The sequence below is a fragment of the Octopus sinensis genome, linkage group LG1, assembly GCF_006345805.1.
Source record: "Octopus sinensis linkage group LG1, ASM634580v1, whole genome shotgun sequence".
Lineage (NCBI taxonomy): Eukaryota > Metazoa > Mollusca > Cephalopoda > Octopoda > Octopodidae > Octopus > Octopus sinensis.
Window position 1 is genome coordinate 140163814 of NC_042997.1, and position 22592 is coordinate 140186405.

Consider the following 22592-nt stretch of genomic DNA (forward strand, 5'->3'; position numbering starts at 1 on the left):
CACCACCATCATGAAGACCACCACGACCACCACCATCATCCCCACGACCACCACCACCATCATCACCACCTCCACCACCACCAACAACACAACAACACCACCACCACAAACACGACGACCACGACGACCACCATGACCACCATCACCACTACCAGCACCACCGCCACCACCGCTGCCACTACCACCGCCTCCACCACCACCATACTATGCCTCTGCTCTCTCCTTTTGGCTACTAAATCCATTACCATATTTCACAAGTACCATCGCCATACAATATTGCCTTCAAAAGTTTGTGTTTGGATAATATTTTTTTAAGTAAAAGTTGTGCAACAACGATAACATTCGGTTGTGCAAATTATTTGCACGGGAAACCTTCCCTGTGTGGCGTGTTCCCCGATTTTGTAGAATTTGCTTTCGGGCTTTCTTAGACGTTTCTGTTTTGGTGTCTTCAAGCCATGAAGTCGTTGTTCTAAAAGAACGCTGGTCTTCTTGACAACGCTTTACGACGTTGATTTCCTTACACTCCCTTCCCCACAGCCTTTAAAAAATATGCGTTAAAATGGAAAAAAATTATGGTAAATTATTTTTTAAATCGTAGACTCATCGTAGACGCGCGCTAATACCCAGACGGGCTCGATATGAATCACGACTATAAGATACCCGAATTTGGTTAAACTGCACCTTAAAATATGGGAGTAGTTAGGAATCTAAATCGTAGGAGACAGACACTCACACAACTTCACTTTTATATATAGATAAGCGGAATATTATTATGTGCATCCTGTATGAGTACGTGTGATTGTAATTTATAAGCTTTCAAGTTCACACGCTCATTAAGTTTATTTATCTATTTTGTCCACTAATTTTCTCTAATAAACTCTTTCAACTGAAAACCTGTTTAGCGTGGGCTTACTTATACCTACAGGGGGACGACCACACTTCTTTCACTTGGCTGACAACCAAGCGCTGGATCAACACATTCTACGATTCCCTTCTATATCTATGCCAGTTTCTCTCTCTCTCTCACTCAATTTATGCCAATTATTTATGATATACTAATGATAGTCAGTCATATATTTGTCATATATATAAGTTATTTACGCAAGTAAATGATATTATCTAACACCATAATTCAACCATATTCTAGTTGTTCTTATACGTATCTTTTATATTGTTGTAATATTTTCTTTTGAAATTCAACAATATCCAAATTCTGATCGATAAGAAAAAACAACAACAACAAAGATTAGATCATTGCTCTTTGTAAACTAAACAACTTTAATTCGAATTTATCTTGGTGAGTGAAAGAGATATCTAGAATGGTACGGAATCAGTCAGAAGTGCCATTGGGCGATAAGAAATTTGAAAGAGGTTTCGTGACGAATGGCAGTCAAAGAAAAACCCGACACAGCACGCAGTCAGCTCTTGTCGCGATGTCAGCATCTGTTTGGACTGGAGGATCCACCGCATATGACGCTTTTGGCCGAAACCGCGATGACACTATTTTAACTCTTGATGGATTCAAGTCTGGTATGTGTATGTTTTACAAAAAATTTTCATTATTTCCATTTATTGTTGTTGTTATTTAACCTCAGATCAACCCCGACTGAGCGGGCCTTTGGTCAAAAACATTCTTGCCGTGAACACCACGCAAAAACGGGGAATCCAGGAACGCATTATCTAATGTGTACTTTTCACAGACCAATAGGTTATTTAATAAAGATTTGACTGCTATTTCTACCAGGTCCAGCGATTGCACTGAGGCTCCCTCGTAGGCTCCTTCCCATTTGTTTGCATGTGGAATGGTCCACATTTTGCCTTAATATCCCGCGAAGGCAATCAGTAGAGTTTGGCAATGATTTTAAACTCAATGTTTTCTTTGATTGGTATGCTGGATTGAGATGTCAATAAAACATCCTACAGAACTCGACGTATTTAACTTCATGACTGTTCAGACTTTTTGTGACCAGAACTTAGAGTTTAAATTTTCATGTTCAGTGGAGACAATGTTGTTATTGATGTTACCCGAGTATTTTGAAGACGACATCGTTTGTAGTGAGTAAAAGTTTGAACGTTAATGTTTTCAGGCAACAACCTACTTACTGTACATTGAAGAATGCGCTAAATGTGCTACGGACAAAATTAGTTTCTTAAAAATAATATGTATGTATGCATGTATTCTATTTGTTTCAGTCATTAGACTGCGGCCACGCAGTGGCAGCCTTTAAGAATTTCAATTGAATATTTTTGAAGATTGGTACTTTTTCCATCACTCTTTTTTGTCAAACCGCTAAGTTAGGTGGACATAAACACACCAATACCGGTTGTCAAGCGGTGGTGGGAGACAAACGCCGACAGAAAGACACAAACACATACATACATACATACATACATACATACATACATACATACATACATACATACATACATACATTTGATAAGTGCTAACGCACGAAACTCTCGGCTCTTGAGTCACTGTTTCTTGTAATATATATAGGCCTGGCTGTGTGGTAAGAAGCTTACTTCCCAACCACATGGTTCCGGGTTCAGTTCCACTCTGTGGCATCTTGGGCAAATGTCTTCTACTATAGCCTCAGGTCGACCAAAACCTTGTGAGTGGATTTGGTTGACGGCGGAGACTGAAAGAAGCTATCTCTCTCTCTCTCTCTCTCTCTCTCTCCTCTCTCTCTCTCTCTCTCTCTCTCTCTATATATATATATATATATATATATATATATATATATATATATATATATTATATATATATATATATATATATATGTTTCTGTATTCCATTATTGTTTTTTGTTTTTTTTATATCTGTCCTTTTGCTGTCCTGGTGTTCGTATGCATTCGATCCTTCTTCCAGGAAATCTACGCTTCCAGCTTAGTTTTTCTAATGCTCGTTGCTTAGTTTTTCTTGGAGGGCTGGCCGTGATCTAGTAATCTCAAGATTAATCAGCCGAAATTACTACGATGATCCGGTTCTTGACTGAAGACTGAGGGTTTCGAATGTCTTGTCCATGTTTATTGTACCGTCTTCTAAGAGTTATACGTTCTTGTCCATGTTGTATTTTTCTACATACCTTAATATATATATATATATATATATATATAATTTATCGACCCCGAAAGGATGAAAGGCAAAGTTGACCTCGGTAGAATTTGAACTCAGAACATAATGATAGACGAAATGCCTATTTCTTTACTACCCACAAGGGGCTAAACACAGAGAGGACATACAAGGACTGACAAACGGATTAAGTCGATTATATCGATCCCAGTGCGTAACTGGTACTTATTTAATCGACCCCGAAAGGATAAAAGGCAAAGTTGACATCGGCGGAATTTGAACTCAGAACGTAGCGGCAGACGAAATACCACAAAGCATTTCGCCCGGTGTGCTAACGTTTCTGCTAGCTCGCCGCCAATCCCATGGTCATTTATGACCGAAGGGAGTCTTTACCCTTACTTTTATGCCCCCCCCGCCAAGACGGACTTCTTTCAGTTTCCGTTTAACAAATCCACTCAAGATGCTTTTGTCGGCTCGAGGCTATAGAAGAAGACACCTGTCGAAAGTACCATACTGTAGGACTGAACCTGGAACCATGTCATTTGGAAGCAAATTTGTTACAACATAACCACATAAACAACTATTAATATTGTTTCAAAGTAAGAATGAGCACACTCATTGCATTTTAAGACAGAGATGCAGTAACGTAGCGTAGGTTGCCAACACTCGGGGTTGAGCAAGTACTGCCCTCCTAAACCGTGGATTCATTTAGACAAAACATAACTAATTTTTCTTCAACTGTTTCCCTAATGCTTGAATGCTATATACCAGTGCTTCTCAAACTATTTGATGTGGTGTACCGGTAGTTTATTTTTCCAATGTGTCAGGGACCCATTATAGTTTTTAATAATATTAATTTATACCGGAAACAATATATATAATTAATTTAATAAAAGTTGACTTTTTTATCGTATGTCTATTTTGTAAACAAATAATACCATATGACATAAGCATTTTATAATGTTTCTTTTCTGGAAACTCGCCGCGTACTTGCAGCTGATGGCTCGCCGACCGGCACCGATTCACGGACCACCAGTTGGAAAGACTTCCACTCACCCCCCATTTTCTCCCAAATTTACTGACCCGGGGGATAAACAACAAAAACAACGAACAGAAGTATGAGACCTCTAGGTAGTCGTTCAGCCTGCCAGATTTAATAAAACCCTACCGTTTTTAAACAAAGCAGGATATATTGGATAAAATAGCCCAAGGTATTCTGTCTAAAAATTAGATTTGATGGTCATGAGTCGATTAATCTTAAATAAAAAGTGTGGGAACGTTGTCTATAGCAGTGCTACTCAAAGTGGTGGGCAAGACCCCACCCCAGCCACCCTTAAAATTTTTTTGACCCTCTTCCTTTCGGCTACAGGGAATACGAATCTGCAAATAAATTGGCAAAAATCGACATTTCTAAATTACCACGCCCACCTCCATTTCCTTCATTTTAAACTTTTTTCACAATCTTTTTTTTCCAAAATATGCAGAAAAATACGGAGATTATGATTCTGAAAAAAATTCCCAAAATCTTTGTAAATTTTTTTTTTAATAATTAAAAAATTACAAAAATAAACAAATTTGGGAGAAAATGGGTGGGGACGGGCGGAAGACTTTCCCTAATATTCTAATATATCATCCTATATATTGGATGGGAGTTGTAATATAAAAAATATATAAGACATTTAACCAAAGACGCTCCAACCGACAATTCTGTTTTTAGAGGCATGTAGGGCTTCATTATCTGTCATTTCATATTTTTTTTAGATCAGAAAGAATAATTTGAGGGAGATCTGACTGTTATTTCTAATAGGTCGTGCGACCACATAAAGGCTCGTTAAAACAATTGTATGTGTTAATGGGTTAGACAAAGATTTATACGGGAAGCATGTTACCATCGGCCCCTACAGCTGCGAGGTCTAAATCGTAACAATTAACGGTATTTAAAACGATCAGTTTGCATTTAATACCAATTTCTTAGTTTTTGTAGTTAAGAAAACATTAAACAACTTTCGAAAATTTAATGAGTCTGTGAAGAATTATAAGGGGATATTTAAGATGTAATTCATTTTTATCGACGTGCTTTCCGAAATCCGCCGAAACTACACCTGATTATATATACACTTTAGATGAGTTGTAGTGCACCTGAGCACTGTACACAATTATTATTATTATTATTATTATTATTATTATTATTATTATTATTATTATTAATAATAATAATAATAATAATAATAATAATAATCGTAAATTTCAACTCATGAATAACAGCAGAGGTACGTTTAATAGGAGCTGAACCACTGATAAAGTTTTTGTTGTCGTTGGTATTTTATGGGGACAGGGAAGGTGCTTGACTATTTCATCGCATCAGCCTCGCAATCACCTGCAGGATTGCTGTGTGTGTCTGAGGGGTTGCCTTAAAAATTTCTTCGTCGTGGAACACTTGTATCCCCTGATGTGGTGTGTAATCGAAGGAGTGTGTAAGCTTATTATTTTATTTTATTTACCTACATTCTTTCGTTTCTAGACACACTTTTTACTGCTGTAAACTTAATTCGTGTAAATTATGTTTTTTTTTTAGCAGATTTATAGTTAATTACTGGAAAAAAATTATAAATGCAAGCAACTTCAAATGTAAAAACAAAAATGATTTTGGTTAAGTACTACTACCAAAACAAACAAACAAACAAACAAAAAACAAGTGTATTAGGTGTAAAAAAAATGTGTATTAAACGAATATGTAAAAAAAAGTTGCGCCGACAAATCGGGTGCGGTGGGTGGAGAGAGGACTTTCGGAAAATTCGGAAGATCCGATTTTTCCCCTCATAACTTTTAGGAAAATGGATATCTTTTGATGAAATTTTATAGAAATACCTTTCAAACAGCATAGATTATAATTGTAAAGAAATTTGTGGGGAAATTTTTTCCCGAGGACGTGAGGAGAGGACTTTCGAAGAGAAATTCATAAATTATTTTTTGGCTTGAGTGTAATGGAAAAAAAGTTCGAAAAAATTATTTTAGATTCATTTATTTTTCGTTTGAGTAATAGAAAAAGGGTTTTAAAAAAGATCCCATGTAGCATAATATTTTTTCATTACTCAAATGTGTTTACGGGGAGAAAATATTAAGCAAACAAGGAAGGTATCAGATGGTCGTGAGCTGTGCTAAAAACAACAGCTAAATAGCCCTTAACATTTTTTCCCGCAGTGAAACCATATTCAACACTGTACTTATAAATTTGTTTCTCTCACCATGGTACATGAGATCTTTTTAAAAACCTTTTTCTATTACTCAAACGAAAAACAAATGAATCAAAAAATTTTTTTTCAAACTTTTTCCCATTACACTCAAGCAACTAAATAATTTATGAATTTCTTTATCTTCGAAAGTCCTCTCCCCACACCCTCTCGAAAAAATTTCCCCGCAAATTTCTTTATAATCGTAATCTATGCCGTTTGAAAAGTATTTATGTATAATTTCATTAAAAGATATCCATTTTCCTAAATGTTATAAGGGAAAAAATTGGATCGTGTGAACTTTCCGAAAGTCCTCTTTCTACCCACCCCGGTTCGGTGGCGCAAATTTTTTATACCTATTACACCTTTTTTTTTTTTTTTTTTGCTAGCCGGGTGTTAAAGTAGTAATTAACCGTGATTTGTTCAATCTAAATTGTTTAGTATTATGAATATAAGTTTTTTTTTCCTTTTTGAATGTAATGTTGCTAGCCCCTTTCCAACTTTGTAGGTAGTTACAATGAATAGCTACAGGCACTAATGAAAGAAGATTAATTTATATTCAACACAGTCTTTTTTTTTTTTTTTTTACATCAAGTTTTCTTATTTTGCATTTTGAATATGTCCTCTTATATGGTTCAATACGACGTTCATGGGTGTATTTATGATAATAAGCGTCACATATGAAACACAAAAACAATTATTCGTATATAACAGGGGTCCTTAATTGATCTGCCGTGGTGCATTGCTACATTATATGGTATTATTGCTGCACCACAAAGGATATATATGTAGGTGTGTCGCAGATTTTAAGAATTTTTTTTGCTTCTTTAGAAAACTCATACTAATGCTTTAGCATTTTATAAAGTGTGTTCATGATTTTGTTATATGCAAGTATGATTAAAAAGCAAGGTAAGCAATAATTTTTTCTTATATTCTAGCTATATTTTCAGTTCTAAAACCGCTCTTTTTAATAGAATATTCCATGAAATGTGAGTCGTAATGGAAAGCCTTCCTCCCGTAATTTTTGTTTTGCTATGAGGTATTTCATAGGGCAAATAAAATTGATAAGTACTTTACATACGCACATACATACACGTACGTACATGCATAGATATATGCACATACACACGCTCACATGCATCTACATACAAAACACGTATATACATAAGTGCATACCAACTTATATTCATACACACATCATACATACATATTCAGGTGTGTGGTGGGGACAAGGTCAGAAAGAATTTATGTCCGGCCACTTAAAATGAAATATTCAAAGGTTCCACATATTTTCATCGCCCTTTGAAAGATTTAGCAATAAGTTAATTGTAAGATAGAATTATGTCATTAGGTTATACTCGAATGAGTTTTTATTTTGTCAGAAACAGTTAATGCTTTCTTAATTGGACACAAGGTCTCTAACCTGTGGGTTTTGGTATAGTTCACACTGGACAATCTTTTTCGAAATGCAGGCCGCATGAGACATGGCTCACGATCAAGCAGACTGCACTACTAAAATAAATAAATAAATAAATATATTTCATTAGGTGTGCCATTCAGAAAATCCCGTGGGCCTTAGGTTGCCCATGACTAGTTTAGAGCTGTCACAGGCAAACTGCAGCCCACGGGACTTTTTGACTGGCACGCCTAACGAAAACTTTCCTTGAATTTTTATAATAGTGTGGCCCATCTATTGAATGAACCATTTCTCATGCCACCCGATTCCCGAGAATGATTGTTCATGTCTGGTTTAGAGCTTATGGTTGAGTATAGAATTTAAAGGACGGGGTGGTTACGGTTGGAAAACTGTAGTTGTGTCGAAATTCCATTGTATATGCACATGATTTACTTGTTTAGAGCATGCGAGGAACCAAAATGAATCTGACTGTTTAATTTTTATGATGAAAAATTTATATTTCAGACCATAAAATATGGAATATTCTAAATTTCATACTCTCTTACATGTAGAACTTCCTTGGTAAAATAACATATATTCTGAGGCAGTATTTGAAGCTATACTTCATACTAAGTCAGTGGAAACCTAGATATCTAGCTCAACAAGCAATACCAATTTCTTGTTTAATATTGCTTTCCAATTTAAGGCGGACAGAAACGTTAGCACGCCGGGCGAAATGCGTAGCCGTATTTCGTCTGCCGTTACGTTCTGAGTTCAAATTCCGCCGAGGTCGACTTTGCCTTTCATCCTTTCGGGGTCGATAAATTAAGTACCAGTTACGCACTGGAGTCGATATAATCGACTTAATCCGTTTGTCAGTCCTTGTTTGTCCTCTCTGTGTTTAGCCCCTTGTAGGTAGTTAAGAAATAGGTATTTCTTCTGTCTTTACGTTCTGAGTTCAAATTCCGTCGGGGTCGATAAATTAAGAACCGGTTGCGTATTGGGTCGATCTAATCGACTGGCACCCCCACCAAAAAAATTTTCAGGCCTTGCGTCTAAAGTAGAAAAGAATATTGGTTTCAAATTATGGCACAATATTAGAGGTGGTGGGATAGTCAATTATATCGACTCCAGTACTTTACTTTATTAATGCCAAAATGAATGAAAGGCAATGTCAACCTCGGCAGCATTTGAACTCAGAACGTAAAGACCGACGAAATTTCACTAAGCATGTTGTTGTCTGGCGTGCTAACGATTCTGCCATCTCACCGCCTTATTCTAGTTTAATATTGATTTCAAATTTTGGTACAAAGCCTACAATTTCGGGGGAAGGGCCGAGTCGATCACATCGACCCCAGTGCTCAACTGATAGATCCTTGAAGTTTTTTTAGGGAGGGGACTGACTAGTCGATTACAACGATCCCAGAATTTCAATGGTGCTTAATTTATCGACCCCGAAAGGATGAAAGACAAAGTCGACCTCAGCAGAATTTGAACTCAGAACGTGAGCTGCTAAGCATTTTGCCTGGCGTGCTAACGACTCTGCTCGTCGCCTTTGTTATTCTAGTTTAACTTAAATAAATAAATAAAAGAGCTTTAAGTTTGAGTTAATGTCATGATGACCATAGTCTTTAACTAAAACCAGAATAACAATACAATACTAACACGAGCGATATCACATTTTCCGAAGATGCAAACGAAAATCTTCAAATACGTATATTTAATAACGTCTTTGAATTATCCTTTTTACTATTGGTGCAAGGCCTGAAATTTGCGGGGAGAAGGCTCGTCAATTACATCGATCCCTCTGCCACCTCAACGCCTGAACATCTTTGAACTATAAAACATGCAATAGTTGAAATATAATATTTAACTATGATAGTATTATGTGATTCAGTATGTTAGTAGTGACTGTAGGCAACGCAAACAAGAAATCTTACATCAAAATCTCAGAAAGAAACTGATGGATCTACTGTGTTGGATCATAATTGTTATTGTTACTTGTTTGGTATATTTTATATACAATTACATGTCAGCACTGGTTAGGTGCCAGCCATGGTATTTACTAGGGAACCCATCACTAGTAAAAAGAAAATATCAAATCACGGAAAACATCGTGTGTATGTGTGTGTGTGTGTGTGTATGTATGTATGTATGTATGTATGTGTGTATCTGTGTATGCATACACACACACACACACACACACACAGGGTGCGATGGGTAAATTGTCGCCATTTCATATTTTTTATTTTGCGCATGCATATTGTTTTTAATTTTGTTGACTACACAGTATTGTAGTGTCAGTTGGGCACCGTCTGTGAGAAAACTAGTACCGTGACGCAATTCACTCTGCCAGAAATTTGGAAATGACATGCTGTACTGTTTGGCTGCGAACATTTCAGAGTGTTTTTGGTGTCAATCTGAGGACAGTGCAGAGGATTCGGAAAGAGTTGGATAAGTCTCATGGTGATTACGAAGGTACAGTAGCTCGGAAAACTCACTTTGATCGTTCGGATCAGAAAAAAACTCCAGAATTTTTGGTGAGATCTAGGTCAATGGAGTTCTTTTCTGAGGTCATGATTGACAACGTTCCCTCCATGTCACTCAGGTTCATTGTCAGGGACATAAGTGTGTCTGAGTTTCTTATCAGGCAAGTAGTGCATGAAGACATTCGGTATTTCTCATACAAGATGAGAAAGGGCCAATTTTTATCCCAAGCCATCAAGTGCAAGAGGAAAGACCGCGCTACGAAGCTTTTGAACAAACTCAAGCATCCCCTCCAACTGAACATGCTTTGGTTTTTCTCAGACGAGAAAAAATTCTGCTAGGATCATATGGTGAACACAAAACAACCGTTGGATTGCTGTGTCTCCAAAACACGTACCGAGAGTGATAAAAATCAAACATCCAGTCAACATCATGGTGTTTGGAGTGATCACTAGTGATGTCAACGTTATACCTCCATTCATCTTCCCACACGGCCTCTGACTCAACACAGTGGTCTACATCAAGTGCCTGGAGTAGGTAGTGCTGCCCTGGGTCAAGAAGGTGGCTACTGGAAGACTCTGTGTCTGGCAACAGGACTCTGCAACATGCCACACAAGCAGGAGAATCCGGTCTTGGCAGTCAGACAATTTCTCCAATCACATCACCCCTAACATCTGGCTACCTAATACCCCAGACTGCAATCACCTTGAATATTATATATGGGATGCAGTTGAGCGACAGACCAACAAAACTCCTTGTAACACCAAAGATGAACTGAAGGCAAGGATTATGGCAGCGTTCACCAACTTAAACAAGGTGACCACCCAGAAGAGTGTGCAGGAGATTCCGAGGTCGTTTGGAGGCTGTGTTTGAAGCCAATGGCGATTTTATTGAATAAATTAACTCTTTAGTATTTCAGGATATATTTATGCAATTTTGGTAAATATCTGTTAAAATGAGATGTCAGTTATTTTCATTTTTGTATAATTTAGACGATAATTTATTCATCGCACCCTGTTTCTATTTTTTCGGTATGCGGTCAAGCAACCTGTTTGCCTGTCCCTTTTTCTTATATACAATATATATACTGAACTTTACAGAAGTTCCTGCCGGTAATCGGCTATATATATATATATATATATACCGCATATACTCGAGTAATAGTCGACCCCCTAGTTTTAGCCCAAAAATTGGGTATTTTTCATAGACCCTGTATAAAAGTCGACCCTAGTATTCCTCGAACGACAGGACAACATTTGTGGGTCAAGGTACCGCATTCTCCTGTACGTAGAAATAACGCGGTTACAAAATTTTGTAGCTATCTTACTGTAGCCTGCTTTATAGGTGGAATACTTACTGCTTATAATGGAATGCACGTTGCTTACAGTAAAACACCATTAAATAGCGAGCATTCACCATTATTAAAATGTATGAACAAGATATGATACAAACCTGCATACATCTTCAAGCACAGTAAACAAATGCGTCATACACTCATTGTTTACATGGTGAGAAACGTGTTTCACAGACTGCACTATTGACGAACATTGGCAAATGTTCCCATGCGACCTTTATATTTTCCTCATTTGCAAATACAATAAACACATGCGTCATACGCTCATTCATTTACACGGTGAAAAACGTGTTTCACAGACAGCACTATCGGCGAACAACAGCAAACACTACTGTATGAATTCTTACAGAGGCAGGACTTTGGAAAGCCTAAAAACATTTAGTTAATCGTTAGATCAGTGGTTCCCAAACATTTTTTTCGTCGCGGAATCCTTCGACATTATTTGTAAAAACGTGGGATCTTTACTTTTTGACCTACAGATTTAAAAAATTACTTTTTGTAACTAAACACTTTCAAACTTCGGACACTGGTAGAATGTGTTATATAAAACATGTTTTACTCTTAGCATTTTTGAGAAAAACTTATATTTACGAAGCTATTTCACGTTAAAGTTATCGTATTTCGGTAATTTCAACCAATCAATGACGTGTATTCAGCTGAATAAAATTACTGCTGTTGTTTGTCAACAAGAACTTCCGGCGGTGTATTTTTCGTTTGTCACTGTTATTTGTGACAACTCTAACCCTAAAACCTTAACCCCAGCCCTAAAGCCTTAAAACCAGTACAAACGCATGAACGATGTCATAAATAACAGTAAGTTGCTGAGGTGGGGTAGCATTTAGGTTCAAGTAGTGCAGCATGCTTTGCCTTGATAAAAGCAGTGTGTTTGCTAGAACTTCAAACTAATCCTGTGTCTTACTCTGTTTCTAGCCAAAGGCCTTCAGTGTAGTACTGCAGATAGTGGTCCTAAGAGAATCTACTGTCATCTATACCTCTCTACCTAGGGGATCTGTAGAGAAAGCATCCTCCAGGTCAGTTCTGTTTTAACTGGATGTTATGTTATAGTGATGACAATATGCTGTTTACTGAGTTGTTTCATATAAAGGATCTCCTTTGGCTGCAATTTAATCTTGGAGCAAACCAAAGAGTGATCCAAGTCATAGTCTGCACTCTAGAAGGGTTGTGTCATCAGCACATTCCTCCAATGGCAGTGTCTTATAAGTATCAGGTGTAGCTGATGCTAATGTATGGAGCAAGGATGTCTCCAAGACACTTTGTGCTGGCTTTTATTTTAGAAGTGTTTGTTGGTGACATACAGTTCTTGGAGTATGCATAACTAAAGCAATCATTATCTGTTGTTATTCATGCTGTCAGTCCCATGCTGTCTTGGGCAGCTTGGTCAGGAGTCATGGTCAGCACCCATTCTAGCGTTAAAGTCATCAAACAGTTGCAGCTGCTTCTGGATTGAAGTTTTCTGAATTGGCCTTGAAAGTTGATCATAGAATTCATCCTTTGTATCTTGTGTAGAGGGTCAGGCATGGACACTGACAAGCTTGATAGGCTCATCAATGTATGGAATGTGAAAATAACCCTTTATTGTTTAACAGTGAATTTCTCACTGCAAAGACAAGCTTGTACTCTTCAGTCTTTTCTAAACTATTTTCCTGCCAGAAAAAAAGTGTAATCTCTCTTGCATAGTGTTCCTGATTCTGCTACATGTGTCTCTTGTGTTGCATTGTCCTTTTGAAAGTTTAGCAGTTTGTTACTCATCTCTGCACTCTTTGATATGTCACTGCTCTTCAGGAAGTATTTAATTGTCAGTGATTATGGTCTGCACATTTCAGCATCCTAATCTGTGTGTTGGCCTTTTTATTTACCTTCTTATTATGCCTGGTGTGGTTCAGGTTACATGTATACCTAAGTCCCATGCAGTCAATGAGACAGTTGGGCTGTGATGCGACAGTATCTAATTGGCCAGGGTTTGCTAATTAGCCTGAGTTTGCTTATTTTGAAGAGGGATGCAGTTGTCCAGTGAGACACAATGGCCTCTTCTTCCATTGAAAGTTGTCTTTGTCATCTGGCTCTACTTCAAGTTGAATACACACTTAGGAACAGTAAACTGCTGCTTTTTGCATTGTACCATCACTGTGAGGCAGTGCTGCTATTCCTTCAGGGTATAGTCCTGGGCAGGATTAGTGTAGGAGATCAGCAGCTACTCATGCAGCAAGTCTTCCCTTTTCATTAGACTGGCCATGCTAGAGCACTGCCTTGAAGAATTTTAGTCAAATGAATTGGCCCCAGTATTTATTTTTTAAAGTATGGGTACTTATTGATTCGGTCTCTTTTACCGAACTGCCAAGTAACAGAGAAACACCAGTTAAGAAGCGGTGATGGTACAATCACAGACACGAAGATATGTATTTTTTTTTTCCAGATATATTCTTAGCTTTTAATTGTTCCTGTCATTGAACTGTGACCATGCTGAGGCACTGCCTTAAAGTGTTTAGTGGAACAAATCAACTACAGTACATTTTTTTTAAGCTTGGTACTTATTCTATTTGTCTCTCTTGCTGAGCTGCTAAGTTACAGGAATATAAATAAGCCTAACACTGGCTGTCAGCTGGAAGTGGGGTAACAAACCTGGATCTCTGTTGGTTATGACTGAGTGTTTTAGTGGATCTAATCAATGGAACAGCCTACTCATGAAATTAACATGCAAGTGGCTGAGCACTCCACAGACATGCATACCCTTAACGTGTTCTCAGCGAGATTCAGTGTGACACAAAATGTGATATGGCTGACCCTTTGAAATACTGTACTATTTATTTTTTCCAGCTGAGTGAAGTGGAACAGCAAGAAATAAAGTGTCTACTCAAGGATGCAATGTACCACCAGAAATTGGCCTTACAATTGTGAGCCAAATGCCCTGACCAGTAGGCCATGCATCTTCACAAACACAAAGACAGATGCAAACACAAACACATACACATAGATATAAATATATACATTTGATCAGCTTCTTTCAATTTCTGTCTACCAAATCCATTCACAAGGCTTTGATAGGCCCAGGACTATAGTAGAAGACACTTGCCCAAGGTTCCACAGAGTGGGATTGAACTCAGAAGCATGTAGTTGAGAAGCAAACTTCTTACCACACAGCCATGCCTGCACCTATATGTGTATATTTATGTGTAATTATCAACATGTGTATGCATTTGTTTGCCAGAGAGCAATACATGAACATGTAAAATGTGATGCAATGTCTTTTGTTTTTCTTTCTCACTCTATAATTTGTCTTTGTTTCTCCTGCTTATATCCACATAGACAAATTACCTCCATCACTATCTCTCTCTCTCTCTCTCTCTCTCTCTCTCTCTTTCTCACTTCACTCTCTTAGTAACACACACATACACTTAAGACTCTCCTCTCCTGCTGCAAGGGAGCATGTGTTATAATGTTTACAAAAGTTTGGAATACCTTCCTACTTTGCTTTATTTACAGTTGTGTTAGCAATTACCAGAAGTAAACATTCAGGTTCAAATAACGCAATTATCATCATCATAGTTAGCATCTAAATTTGAGACACTATTTATTTTTACTTAATTTCTTCACCCCCCACCCCAGATGCTAGGGCAGTCAGTTCATTTGAGCAGGCACCTTCATTAAACTGTACACCTAGATGCATTTGATTATTAAGGCGCTGGAAATAGATAATAGAATATAAATTTTGTCACACACACACACAAACATTTAGTTAATATTTAGCAGAAGCAACAGAGTGACTCAAGGGCCAAGGGTTTCATGCTTTAACACTTATCAAAGAAGTTTTATATGATCCTTGGTCCTTGAGCCACTTTGTTACTTTTTCTAAATATTAAGAAAAGAATGTACATATACTCGTATTTTGAGCTCTACTTTTCCTCTTTGCGTCACCAATAATACGGGTTGGACAGTTTGACCAGGGTCTGGGAATCCAGGAGGCTGCACCAAGCTCCAGTCTGATCTGGCAGTGTTTCTACAGCTGGATGCCCTTCCTAACACCAACCACTCCATAAGTGTAGTGGGTGCGCTTTATGTGCCACTGGCATGGGTGCTAGGCGAGGCTGGCAATGGCCATGATCGGTTGGTGCTTTTTACGTGCCACTGGCATGGAAGCCAGTCAAGGCGGTGCTGGCATCGGCCACATTCGGATGGTGCTTTTTATGTGCTACCAGTACAGGTATCACAACTACAATTTCCATTTGATTTCTATTTTGATGTTGATATACTTGACTCAATAGGTCTCCTCAAGCACAGCAGGTCACTCTACGATCCAAGGTGCTTTGGATGGGCTGGGGCTGCTATGTGAGGCTGGTATACAAAATTGTTTCCCTCTTTTCTGTCATTAATTGAAACTGAAACCATGCAAGCTACACTTGGGTTAATCTGTCTGTCATTTACTGTACAATTTCATTGAAAACAAACCTTTATTTAAAGATTTGTTCACCTTGAAGATGAATAGAAAATTTAATCTACACACTTTCCTTGCAGCAATTATAGTAATCTTTTTCATGACTAATTTGCCTCCTTCTTTGGCCCTTAGTCCCTCACCTTTTCCTCTCTCTTTTATTCTCCTTTGTGTCTATCATTTGTTCTAGATTAATGAGTTCCGTAGTCTTCTGTCTCTTTATTTTCACTTATTGTTGAGTAATGTCATTACGAACACCATTTTGTTTGTCAGCTTCCCTACCAACTCCTGTCAACAATCTCTATTACTCTTTCATTGTTCAGGCTTCAACCTTCAATTTAATCCACAGCTCCAATAGTTTTACACATGCATGCACGCGCATGTGCACACACACACACACACACACAATCTCACTTGCGATAATCTTTGTCAACTCATCAGCTGTCATATTATATGCAGCATTAATTTTAGATACTATGACTGTACATTAGTGGATTAACAACATCTTCTTAGGTGAATACCCTAAATTACGTGTTGGCAACTAGAAAACAACCTTTTCATTTTATTATTTATTTTAATTATTCAGTAAGCTTTTGAGTTGCTCACCTACTTTCATGGACCCAGTTCAATGGGACAGAGACTTTACTATGCTCTGTAGAGGACATTGCATAACCCTTTAGTGACAGAATTCAAATACAGGACATTTCAGATTTCAGGAGTAAGGTCAGCTGATAAATATCCAATCAGTGATTCTGCATAGCAAAGGTCATTCACCATCGTTTCCCTTATGTATCTTATGCAGGCGCCCTCTGCATTATGGAAACATTCCGTTACCAGAAAATCTTGCTGTAAACTGTCATTGCCTCCATGAGGCCCAGCACTTAAAAGATGCTTTTTACATGCCACCAACGTGGATGCCAGTTACGCGACACTAGCATTGGTCATGACTATGATTTCACTTGACTTGACAGGTTTTCTTAAGCACAGCATATTGCCAAAGGTCTCTTCATTTAATTATTGAAGTAAATTTAATATTTGCTTGATTTAGAGTGTGATGGCCAAGGTGACCGCCCCAAGATCAGAAATATCTGTAATCCCAAAAAGTTTTAATGCAAAACCTCTGATGAATTTTCTTGCAATATCTTTCTACCATTTTTTTTTTTTACATAAAAAAGATATTTTTTAATGTTTTCAGGATTAAAATCTGCCAATTGGAGTAATTCATTTTTTACTAGAGAGAATTACAAGGATTAAGATAAAATGTATGAGTGCATGAAAGAAAGAGGGGAGGAGAGAGAGAGAGGGGGGAAGAGAGAGAGGGGGGGAGAAAGAGAGAGAGTTAGAAAATTAGAAATGAGTTATTGGTTTGAAAATGCTCCTAGAATATTTACATTAATTTCATTAAGTATAAACATTTCCAAGAACTAATATAATATTTTCATTTCTATTCCTCCTCCCCTATTTTACAATTTGAACAGTTTTTTTTCTAAGTTTTCTTTTATTTTTAAGCCTAATTTCAAGCAACTCTTCCAGATGAAATATCAATAAAATAAAAGTTTAATCCTTAAGCATTTAAACCACAATATCCAGCCCAAAGATTCTATCTGTTTTATGTCTAAACTGGCCAGATTTGACCTCTCACACCTCTCATACAATGTCATTCAGAAAAATATACAATCACATCATTGAAATTTGGAAATTATAAGATAGTTCATGACTAGTTCAAAACAGTTTGAATAAATAAGCATTACATTTGACAGAATAATCTGTATGTTAAAAGTTTAATGCTGATATAAATAATATTGTTGTTTAAGTTGAAAGTCAACCTTTGATTAAAAGTGTTCCAGCTGCAACTATCCCATCTTATTTTAAGGTCAAATGTATCTAGGATTCCATTATCCAGTGTATCCTTTTATTTTTTCCTAGTTGGTTGAGTGTGATTTGAAGGAGATGTGACTTCTATTGCTAGATCAAAAAACAACATTATAAAGAATTGAATATCCTATTGTAACATGTAATGAGAATGAAGAAATGAATGATAAAGATAAACTCTAGCATAAAAACATGTCAATAATAAAATACAGTTACAACATTGTCTTTCTGGGTAATGATGGTCTGGAGCCTCTTACAATCCACACTAATTTACACTAATGTACATCATCATCATCCTCATCATTTAACATCTGTTGTCCATGTTGACATAGGGTGGACAGTTTGATCAGGGCTGGTAGGCTGATGGGCTGCACCAGATTCCAGTCTGATTCAGCATGGTTTCTATAGCTGGATGCCTTTCCTAATGCCAACCACTCCAAGAGTGTAATGGGTGCTTTTACATGCCACCAACATGGATGTCAGTTGTATGACACCAGTGTCTGCCATGACTATGATTTCACTTGGTTGATGAGTCTTCTACTCAAGCACTGCATATTGTCAAAGGTCTCGGTCATTTGTCATTGCCTCCATGAGATGCAACGCTTAAAAGATGCTTTTTACATGTCACCAGCATTGGTCATGGCTATGATTTCACTTGACTTGATGGGTTTTCTTAAGCACAGCATATTGCCAAAGGTCTCTTCATTTAATTATTGAAGTAAATTTAATATTTGCTTGATTTAGAGTGTGATGGCCAAGGCAATCACCCCAAGATCAGAAATATCTGTAATCCCAAAAAGTTTTAAATCCAAAGGTTTATGAAAATTGATGTTGTACCTGTACTATAAAACCAAGATCTGTATTGAAGCTGTTGGCTTCAACAGTCAAATATATGCTTGATAGTATAATAAAATAGGAAGTAATAGTTAAAAAACAAAGCAAAAATCTTAACCTAAATTGACAGTATATGTTATTTATTTATTATTCATTACATGCTAACTGAAAATCACATGTTCAGAGCATTACACGTGCCATGAAATAATTAGGGTAACATTTCATGATCAAGATCTGCTGTCCCATGTAATCTTTTATCTTTATGGAAATAAACTGTGGCATGAGAAATTAATGATTTATGAAATGAATTCTGTGTTAATTACTAGTTTGACTGCTGTCTTTCTAATGATGTATAAATTATCTAATTAGATGCCTGAACGAAAATTTTGAAGTTTTTATCACTTCTGATATTTTCACATGAAGTAAATAAATTTTCCACAAGGCTGTCAGTCTAGATTTTCTCTTGCTTTTAAACATGTAACCTTGTGTAACCATATACGTTTTTGAAAAATACACTTGTTCACATGGGATAGCAATTAAATATTTGTAATCTTATTATAAATAAATGATTCATTTTATTTAATAAAATCAAAATGTCCTCTTGGGATTAAAAAAATCACAGTAAAGTCCATTTATACAAAACAACCACATTGAAGTGATGACAAGCATTACTTGCCAGTACAGTTACTGCTTCATCTCTTATTGAAATTTTATAACTAGCTGTTTTGCTTACTGCAAGATCAGCAACAGAATGTCGCTTGATTTTCTATGTATTGTGAGCTGAAGTGAACAACTGCCCTCTCTAGTAGACAAGGTGTCCTGCACAGATGATGGGCAGAAATAGTCTGAAACCAGGCTGGTATGTTGGTTCTGTCACTAGAAGGTGGTAGGGGTTCGCTCCTCTACTTGCAGTATATCAGATGCAGGTTGCATTGTTAACCAGCTAGAGGAAATGTCCATTTGGGATTAAAAATCACAGTAACGTCTGTTTGTACAGAACAACCATGTTGAAGTGGCAGCAAAGTATTTAAATGTTCAGTGGTAATGGTTAGTTGATAGAAACCTTAAAAATAATTCTTTGTATTTGTATTCTAAGTATTGCACTCATCAGATAAAATGGAGTAAACATTTTTTAAATTACTAAATAAGAGTTTGGATGTTGCCAAGAATGAATGTGAGAATTACTTTCCTTAACCCTTTAGTGTTCAAATTACTCTCTCAAATGTAAAACTTATTTATTCATATTGTTTTGAATTAATGATGTATTGTCTCATAACTTTAAGATTTTGATGCTGTTATTGTCTATTTTTAGAATGGCATTGTAGGGTAGGTGTGAAAGGTTAGATCAGCTAAGTTTGAACATAAAACAGAAGAAATATCTGGGCCAGATATGGCCGGTTTAAACACTAGAGGGTTAAAGTAGTCCAACAAAAGAATTAGTATTTAAAAATTATATTTTGTAAAGTTGTAATTGTACAATTTTTACTGGATCATCCAAGAGAACATCAGAGTTCCATAAGACTAGGTTATTATATTAATTATAAATTAAAATGTGTATCTGTTTAAGAAATTGCATTGGGAAGAGTATTTGAAGATAAAAAAAAAACCTTAGAATGCATGACAAAATAAATTCTTATTGTATAGTAATAGATTATAAACGAAGTTAGTTTTTTTTAACATCTGGAATAATAATTAATTGAGTGTGATAAGTTTTTCAACTTGATTTGTAGTGATGTTTTGACTCATTAATTAACCAAATTTAACATGTTTTTCATACAGTGAACTTTAAAAAATTCAAGCATTTATAGTATAGCTGCAAACTGTTATTAAAATATTGACAATGTTAATAGGAAATCTCACTAGATAACTATTTCATTTACTCATTAACATTTAAACTTGCCATATCTGACCTAAATATTCAATCTGTTTTATATTCAAACAGACCTGATCTGGCTTCTCACACCTACCCTACAATTTCAGTCTAAAAATAACAATTACATCATCAAAATCTTGAAGCTATAACATAATGCATGATTAATTCAAAACCATGTGAATTTAATAAGCTTTACATTTGACAGAGTTATTTGAATGCTGAATGGTTAAGTTTAATTTTGTCTGCTGTCTTTATCAAACTAATTTTATGCTGCCTTCCATGTCCAGATGAGACCAATAGAATAAGTACCAGGCATAAAAAGAAAAGCAAAACAAAAAGCACTGAGGTCAATTCATTCAACTAAAAATTCTTCAAGGTGGTTCCCCAACATGGCCACAGTCTAATGGCAGAAACAAGTAAAAGATAAATAATATAATTACATAATTATATGTACATACATACATATACATATATACATACATATATATGTATATAGATATGTGTGTGTATATGTATGTATGTGTGTGTGTATATATATGTATGTATGTGTATATATATGTATGTATGTATGTGTGTGTGTATATATATATATATATATATATATATATATATATATATATATATCAACATGTGTATATATGTTGAAATTTCAACATCCATCTGATGATATGCTCTATGATTGATCTGATTTAAAATTAGAATTAAGGTTTCTTTAGGTATCTAGAGTGTTTTCTTGAAATGTCCCGCTCCTTAGTGCTAATGGGAGATTGGAATGATATCTTGGATGCATGCTTGGAATGTGTGGGGCTAGCTAATAGAAGAGGAGGTGCAATTTTTGAAGCTAGTAGGGTTGTCCAAAGATGATGGCAAGAGGTCTGATGGGGATTACCCTTTAGTCTTGAGCTAAAAGTAGATGCCTTATATGGGGTGTCACTGTCAGTATCCTTTTATGTGTTACACATCCTCCATGTTGTGGTGGAGGTGAGCATTACTGCATCCATTGTTGTATAGACTGGGATATTGAAATACGTGTACCTTCCCTTCATTGGACACTGCTTGCGAAGACCTGTTGAAGCAAGTGAAATCGAAATCAAATTTGATGACTGGCTAGTGGAGCACTAAGAGCACCATCCGAGCATGATCGTTGCCAGAGTGGCTAACTGGCGTTCGTGCTGGTGGCATGTAGAAAGCACCATTCGAGCGTGATTGTTACCAGCGTTGCCTTACTGGCACTTGTGCTGGTGTGTAGATGGCACGTAAAAAAACACCATTTAGGCATGGCTGTTGCCAGTACCACCTGACTGGCCTCATGCCAGTGGCACGTAAAAGGACCCACTACACTCTCAGAGTGGTTGGCATTAGGAAGGGCATCCAGCAATAGAAACTCTGCCAGATCAAGATTGGAGCCTGGTGCAGCCATCTGGTTTGCCAGTCCTCAGTCAAATCGTCTAACCCATACTAACATGGAAAGCGAATGTTAAACAATGATGATGATGAATTATTTATCATTGATGGCACTCAAGACTTTGGAGGGAGCTAGACTGATGACAAAGAAATTTTTGTCATCTTTGGTTTTCTATTTCACTGGAATATCAAGTGACACTTGCTAGGATGCTTGGCTATTTCAACACTTCAGTATCACAATCATCTGCAACAATGCTATGAATATTTTGGGCTCCTTCAAAAAATTTTTAGAGTTGAATACCTATATCTTACTTGTGTGATCTATAACTGAGGAGGTGTGGATCTTTCATTCCTTATTTTTTTTGCATTGTTTACTCATCTTTACAGTAAACCTAATGCCATAATTAATTCTTATGTAAGGTATTAAAGAAAGTCTTTAAATGTGTGTAAAGAAGCTACTTTATTGGTGACTTTGTTACGTTCATTGATTGCAAAAGTAATCAGCATGGGAGAATGTGATAGTTATTTTAGTTTCATTAATATTATTATCTGAAGGTAAAATTGTGCAACGTGACAAGGATACCACCTCCTTCTGATGAAAGCAAACAAATAAAATATTCAT

At 36.6% G+C, this 22592-nt stretch overlaps 1 protein-coding gene across 1 annotated transcript in view; it reads left to right on the plus strand.

Annotated features, from left to right (window-relative positions):
• Nucleotides 1-954: 954 nt before the first annotated feature.
• LOC115224366 (formin-like protein 3) overlaps nt 955-22592 on the plus strand; it is a 69486-nt gene continuing 47848 nt past the window's right edge. Inside the window, exon 1 of the mRNA XM_036505334.1 lies at nt 955-1530. Coding sequence (XP_036361227.1) covers nt 1320-1530 — 211 coding nt within the window. The 5' untranslated portion in view covers nt 955-1319. The remainder of the gene's footprint in view (nt 1531-22592) is intronic.